At 56.4% G+C, this 6889-nt stretch overlaps 1 protein-coding gene across 1 annotated transcript; it reads left to right on the top strand.

Annotated features, from left to right (window-relative positions):
- The first annotated feature begins 236 nt into the window (after window positions 1-236).
- LOC101799932 (regulator of cell cycle RGCC) lies at window positions 237-4341 on the top strand. The gene is made up of 5 exons (XM_027465288.3): window positions 237-374; window positions 741-896; window positions 1404-1484; window positions 2411-2473; window positions 3433-4341. The coding sequence occupies exons 2-5, from the start codon at window positions 743-745 to the stop codon at window positions 3438-3440; spliced, it is 306 nt and encodes a 101-aa protein (XP_027321089.1). The 5' UTR covers window positions 237-374; window positions 741-742; the 3' UTR covers window positions 3441-4341.
- The last annotated feature ends 2548 nt before the right edge of the window (window positions 4342-6889 follow it).

The following is a 6889-nucleotide window of genomic DNA, read 5'->3' as shown; positions in this document are numbered from 1 at the left end:
AATGGCTGTAGACTACGAATTTGTGTCATGCAGCTGTGCCCGTGCTGAGCACACAGACGTGCAAGGGGCTAAAGCACACGGATATAGGCTAAAATACACGGATATAGGCTAAAACACACGGATATAGGCTAAAACACACGGATATAGGCTAAAATACACGGATATAGGCTAAAATACACGAATATACACACATGCTGCAAAGCGGCCCCTCACACCCCGAGGGCCTGAGGCAGCCCCGAGGGCCTGACGGGCACGGCCGGGGCTGGGCTGGAGGCGGCCCCGGGGGCGGCCTCGGGGCGGTGCCGCCGCCACAAAACGGCCGCGGGCCCCGCGCCCGCCCCGCCCGAGCACCGGCACCGGCACCCAGAGACGAGGTGAGCGAGGGTGGCACCGGGGGGTGGGGGGGAGTGCTGAGCCTTCGTCCCTTGTCCGGAGCCCTCCCAGCGCCGAGCCGGTGGCTGAGACCTCCCCGGAGCCGCCCTGAGGTGGTGCCCGGCGCGTCCCGGCTCTCAGCGGGTCCCTCGTGGGTTTCCAGCGGGCTTTGGCTGCGGCTCCGAATAGCCCAGGGGCCTCGCTCAGCCCTGCTGGCATCTCACCCGAGGGCGTGGGGTGGAGCTGAGGGCAGGATCGACAAAAAGCCGGTGCCCTGGTTCAGTGGTGCTGCTCCTGAGGGCACTGGGTGGAGGCTGTTCGCCTGGTGCCCGTCCCCAGCGCCTCACCGCCTGGTTTCTTGCTCGCAGCGATGGCTGACGACTTCAGCGACCTGTTGCGGGAGTTCGATGAGGCGATGGAGGACTTTGCGAGGGGCCCCGCACGTCAGTCCGAGCAGCACCTGGAGGAGCTGAAGAGGAAAGCGGGCCACAGCGTCTACGACAGCGGCATCGACGAGCTGGAGAGTGAGTCTGGAGCTGGGGGGTAAGGAGAGGTGTGGGAGGACGGCGTCCAGCAGGATGGAGCTGCTTTAAGAGCTGAGGGGTTCTGCCATGGTAAATTGCTCAAGCTCCCCGCTGGCTTAGCCTCTGGGCGGCCCATCTGACCCATCCCCTGAGGGCTGGGTGAGTAAGGCTGGGAGGGCTGTGATTACCGTGGGATCTTGGTCCAGGGCCTGCCAACATCTGCTTCTGCTGGGTTGGCTTCTGTAGGACCACTAGTAACGTGAGATAACAGGGGATATCAAAAGGAAGCAACACGCTGTAGTAATCCTGAGGAATCCCCATGGCCACGCCCAGGCAACCTACAAGTATTCCTTGTAGCCAGGGAAGAGCAGGTGGGCTGGGCGAGGGTCAGGGTAGACCAGGGTCCTGTTCCATCTCTGTCTCTGGTCCTTGTTCTGCCTCTGGTCCTGCAACTTGTTCACAAGGTGCCTGTGGCCTTGAACATTGACTGACACTTTGCGTCTGCAGGTAACAGCACATCCCCAGCAAGCAGTCTGAACTCCAGCGAGGAGGATCTCAACACACATGCCAGCGCTTACCCCTCTAAAGGTAAGGCTAAATGATCTGTCTGAAAGGCTGTCTGCCAGGGTTTCCTTGGGCACATTTGGGAAAAGTCTTTAAAACAGTGAAGAAATTCCCGTGTCTGGCAGCTGAGGTCACCCCTTCCTGGCTCAGCAGCAGTGGACACCGCCTGCTCTGTGAGGGGGGTGTGTGCAGGTGTGCCAGTGGTGCACTGCAGGATCTGGAGGTGGGAATGAGCCTTGAGGCCCTGGCTGGATCCCAGAAGAGATAAGAAGTTGGATTGGTATGTTCCCCATCAAGGCTAGGCTGACCAGGGGTCTCTTTAGGAGGGTCTTGGCATGAAGCTTTGACCTGGAAGCACAGGATCTTACCGGGATAAGAAAATAGGGAACTTGTCTTCTTCACATGACGTACTAATCCAATTCCCTGACCTCAGCTAAGTCCATGCTGACTTGCTCATATCGTGCGCATGGGAGAATGTGTCCCTGCCTTTCTGTTTTCTCTGATTACAAGCCTAAATTGCCACTGGCTGCTGTACAGGATGCTGATCTGCATGATGCCTGTTGGCGCTATCATAACCCCAGAGCCCCAGTCTGGAACTGGGAGCAGAGAGGGTTGGGTTGGTGGGCTGAGAGGCTTTGTGTGGAGGCACATAGTGCTGGAGGATGGAAAGACTTTATCTGCAGGTAAGAGTTAGTCCTGGGGTTTTCCTTTCTGTGGTGTCTTTGGGCAATATTGTGGGTGTGGAACGCCCACCCCCTCAACTGTCTATGCAGCCATTGCATAAACTCTTGACCACATGCTTCCAGGCAGCCTGCAAATTTACACATGACTGTTGTGAAAACAGCAGACAGCTTGAGCAACTGTAGTCAAAACCAAGGGGCAGAGATTTTCTCTTAGACTAGAGGAGGGGAAGAAAGAAAGGACTGATGGTGTCTGTTTCTGTTCCCTAGCTAAACTTGGAGACACACAGGAGCTGGAGGAGTTCATTGCAGATCTGGACAAAGTATTAGAGGGTACGTACACAGCCCTGGTCACCACACTTTGGGCACAGACACAGGAATGCTTCTAACACACCAGTGTGATTTCTTCAGGGCTGGCTGTGCTCTTCCACTGGTGTGGAGCTGGGGTGTGACTTATCCCCTCTGTCTCAGGGTGCCTCTCTCCTGTAGTTGGTCTGACTGTGCTCTGGTGTTCCCTTGTTCTACGAAATACCCCCAGGTAGCTGCATCCAGCACAGCAGGATGAAAGAGCCTTGGAGAAAAGTAGCTAAACATAGCATCATGTAGGGCTCTTGGCATTTTCAGGAAGATCTCAAGACATTTGTGGTTCTTTACCTCTATCATACCTGCTCAAAGGCTTTTCTTTGCAGCAGGCAGCAGAGTGGGTGAGCAGGAGGGGGAAGAGTATTTGTACTAGTGGTATGGCCCTGTGGAAATATCCCATGTGGAGTGAGGAATGTGAAGATTTGGGCTTGATAAGTATCACCTAGCAAATGCCACTTGGGATGTGTTGGCAGTAGGCAAGTCCTCTTAGGCAAATTTACCCAGGCAGCACTACAGTATCGTGAGGTGAGTCCCCAGGAGCTTTCTAGCTGGGGAAACTGAGTTATGGGGTCCACAACTCCTCTCTAAAAGGGCTCCCGAGTGGCAGGCTAGAGTTAGAATGTGATTATTTTTGTTCCTCTCCTCCCCAGTAGGCTACGTATGTCACAGTTCTCAGTATCTGTTACTTTCCTTCCCTTCTGAGTGTCCAAAATGAGTTGGCTGGTGGGGAAGTGTGACTCAGGACCAGCAGAAGTAATACTTGGAATCAGTAAACCAGGAAGGGTTTACTCAAGGGTAGCCCTGAGAGCAGCTCCCTGCTCTAACCCTGCTGCAGGCGATGCTGGATGTAGTGGTGGGGATGTACAGTGTGCTGTGCAGCCTCCCCAGCTGAGGTCTCACCACTTCTTTCCCCATTGCTCGTCCTGCAGAGATGTGAGATGTGGCTTTGGAGCGTTGGGAGGAGCATCCACAGCAGATGCACGCAGCGCCTCCCTGATGTACCCTCTGCTTCTGTGCCCCGCTGCTCCTCTCCTGAGTGGATGACAGCTCTTCTACGCCATGGGATGTGCTACTCCGTGTCAGGGAAAGGCAAGGAAAACCACAAGCATGGACTGATCCTGCCTGAGCAGGCCAGCCTCCTCCAGCCTGCCTTCACAGCTGCCTTCTGGACCAGCAGCAGGAGAGCTGGGATGTGTTTCTGGGACTGTGGGGTTGGGGTGCTGGGGCAGCTGTGCTTGTGCCAGTCTCCTGGCACTGATGGGCTCAGGCCTGTGGCAGCTCTGTGTTCGTGGCTTGTTCAGGCCCTGGGGCAGGGCAGGCTGCTGGGAGGGCAGTGGGAGCCTGAGGGTGCTCCTCCCTGGTGGTGTGGGCACAGCCATAGAGCAGCTCTCTCCTCAGCCTTGCTTTTGGCCCACTGGGAGATCTCCTGTGGTCTGCTGGCTGGAGAGGCACGGGCAGCTCTGCTGTAATGTCATCACAGGCACCAGGCTCTGCTCTGTGAGGGAGGGCTGGGCATCTGCAGACCAAGTGGGTTTGGGGAATTCGTGCCACTGAAGCCAGAGGATGATGGTGGCATGGGGGGAGATGAGCTTGCAGTGCTTCAGTGATACCATGGTGTCCTCTCCTGGTTCAGGAAGCCTGTTTCTGCTGTGGTATGCCATGCAGCAGCCACTGCTTGCCCTTTGCTTTACATGGGTATCTGCAAATAAGGCCCCTGCCTGGACCCCAGGTGCTTGGACCCCAGGTACCTTTGCCCTGGCTTCTGCTATAAACACTGTAAAAATGATGTTATACACTGTACAGTTGCTGTATTTTTATGAACGGGATTTTAAATCTTGGCACTTGTCTGTGTTATTTTGTCCAGCCTGCTCCTGTGGGTTCCTTTCATCTTTGGAGCTGCCTGCAGGTGGGAGCAAACACCGCTCCAGCCTTGAGTACTGCCAGCCAGCGGGCTGTGAGCAGTTGTGGAGGAGCTCAGGATGAGCTGAGCAGCCTTCCCCTGCCCGGAGAGGGATGGGGGACCCCACGGGGACACCGTGGTCCTCTCTGCCCTTGCCTTGGCAGCATGGGGAAGCTACCTGAGGTGGGGGTGGGACAGGAGGAAAGTGCCTGGGGCAGAATCCCCTCTGTTCCACCTCCATCTGTTGAGGAGGTGATGAGCCATCTATTTTACCCTGAAAGGATATTGTAGGGCGTATTTCTTGACTGGCCTAAAGAAACAAGAAGAGAACAAAATTTCTTGCCGTGGAGCCAGGTTTGCGGCTGTGTGTTTATTTCCAATATGTTTGGAAAGGTCCAAACCTTGTCCGTGGGTAACACCGCGTACAGACACTGCTCTTAGCAGCGCCTGCTCGCTAGGGGAGAGGCCCTGCTGATGCTTCATTTGGGTTTTCCCCTGCACAGAATTTTCCCCTACAGAGAGGCTGCCCTTTGAGTAGCGTGATGACTGGGAGGAACACAGGGAGAGGTTGGGGTGGGGGGAGGCTGCTTGCTTCAGCCGTCGATGCTGCCCTTCCTTCCCTGTGACGTCCTGGTGAAGCACTGACATGTGCAGCTCTGTTGCAATTGTCTGAGCAGGAAACGAGACAGATTTAGCTTCCCCTCACCCCTTGGTTTATGTGATACGCTGATGTCGAGGCTACTGGTCATGCAGTCAGGCAGCTCGGGTGCTAATTCTGTCCCAGAAGTTGCTGACAAAACGCCGATCCGGTGAACTCGAGCACTTGGGCAAGGAAGCAGCAGGGCTTGTGAGCTGTCGGAGCAGAGCCCGGCAAAGGGCAGGCTGTGCGTGGGACAAATTCTGCCATCGCTCTTCCCATACCGCAGAGCTGCCTCCCAAAACGGACCCCTGAGCCCTCAAAGGGCAGCTCAAGGGTGGGGGTGACAGGGGGGCTGGAGGGGGAGATGCTGCTTGAGAGCGTTCCCGCGATCCTGTCCTGAGGTGTGGAGCACCTTGCTCTGCAGGGAGACTCATCCCACAGCAGAGGGGCCAGGGCAGCAGAAGCTGCCAAGATTGCTCACGTTGTCTGCGTAGTGGGTGCCCGGTGATGGCAGAGCCCCTTGATGTCACTGGGGGTGCTTTTTTTCCCCTCTGATTCATTGTGTGCAGGAGTTTCACCCCTGCACTCTAACTCTGAGGGTGATATTTATTCCACCCACGGTCCCATTTTCCCTGTGAGTATCACTCACGCGTTACGTGCACGTGTGGGAAGGGTGTTAATAAAACCTCGCCCCCAGCCTGGCCGATAGCGTGGCCTCCCATGGAGTGGCCGTGGTGCTGGGTGCTCGTTTGGGGCACCCCGCGCTGCCACGGCCCCAGCTGCTGCTCGCTGGCTTTGCATTAGTGCTGCAAATGTTGCTAAGCAACTGCCTATATACGTAAATACTCTCAACCCCCAAAATTTGCCACTCTGAATACACCCCTGCAGCAAAATAACGCCGTGACGCGCTGCAGGGGTTGTTTGTTGTGGGTGCTCTAGGAGGGGAGGTTGGTTGTTTCCTGGCCATCCAGCCCCTCGAGTCAGGTTGGCCACGGCGATGCAGCCCCTGCTACGAGGCTGGTAAGGCCAGGGCACAGGAAGCAGAGGCAGGGAAAGTGAGCAGCAGCCCCCACCCTGCCATCCGGGGGGACACCCAGCCCTGGGCAGGGCGTCTGCGAGGCTTCCAGCCACGTGTGCTCGCTGCAGTGCGGTCTGCTGCCTGGTAACCCTTTTTGTGTTTTCTTAGCAGCAAGAACGCAGCGCATGCGGGGCTGACAGAAGACGGGAAGTGGCTAACCAGAGCCAAGGCAATCGCAGCCTCCTGCCTGCACCTTTTCCTACAAGCTCAGCTGCAAACATAGCTGTCGCAGAGGACGGGGTGTTTGTTTACCTGTGGAGCAGGCACTGCCCTAGCAGCAGGTCTCATACGGGCTCTCTGCAGGGTCTTTGAGTCCCTCCAGCTCCAGGCTGGGGGCATTTAGCTCCAGCCGCCACGCAACATAACAGAGGAACAGTTCTGCTGGCATCCTGGAGGCCTGAACAGCTGTGTTGGGATGGAGGTGAGAGATTTAGAAGAGGTGGCCCACAGAAAGATTTGTTGTATGGTGGCCTCCCTTCAGGTTTGTGGGGAGGAGGGCAGGCACGCAGATGCCTCCTGTCTGTACGGAGGCTGATGGAGCAGGACGTCCTTCCTCAGATGGTCCTTGATGAAGCTGTTCCCACGTGGAGAGATCTCCCCCACCTCAGTGGAGGGTAAAAGGAGTTACCGCTGTTCTTCAAAATAAATTACAGGTTAATGGAGTTCTCCCTCACACTTCTCCCTCATCCACACATAACCAGAGCTTTCCAACCCTCTCCAGACTGCCTGTGGTCCTGCTCTGAGCCCCACCAGCAGGTGCTCTCCCAT

The sequence above is a fragment of the Anas platyrhynchos genome, chromosome 10 (assembly GCF_047663525.1).
Source record: "Anas platyrhynchos isolate ZD024472 breed Pekin duck chromosome 10, IASCAAS_PekinDuck_T2T, whole genome shotgun sequence".
Taxonomy (NCBI): Eukaryota; Metazoa; Chordata; class Aves; order Anseriformes; family Anatidae; genus Anas; species Anas platyrhynchos.
Note: the sequence above shows the minus strand (reverse complement) of the source record. Positions and strands in the feature narration are given on the sequence as shown.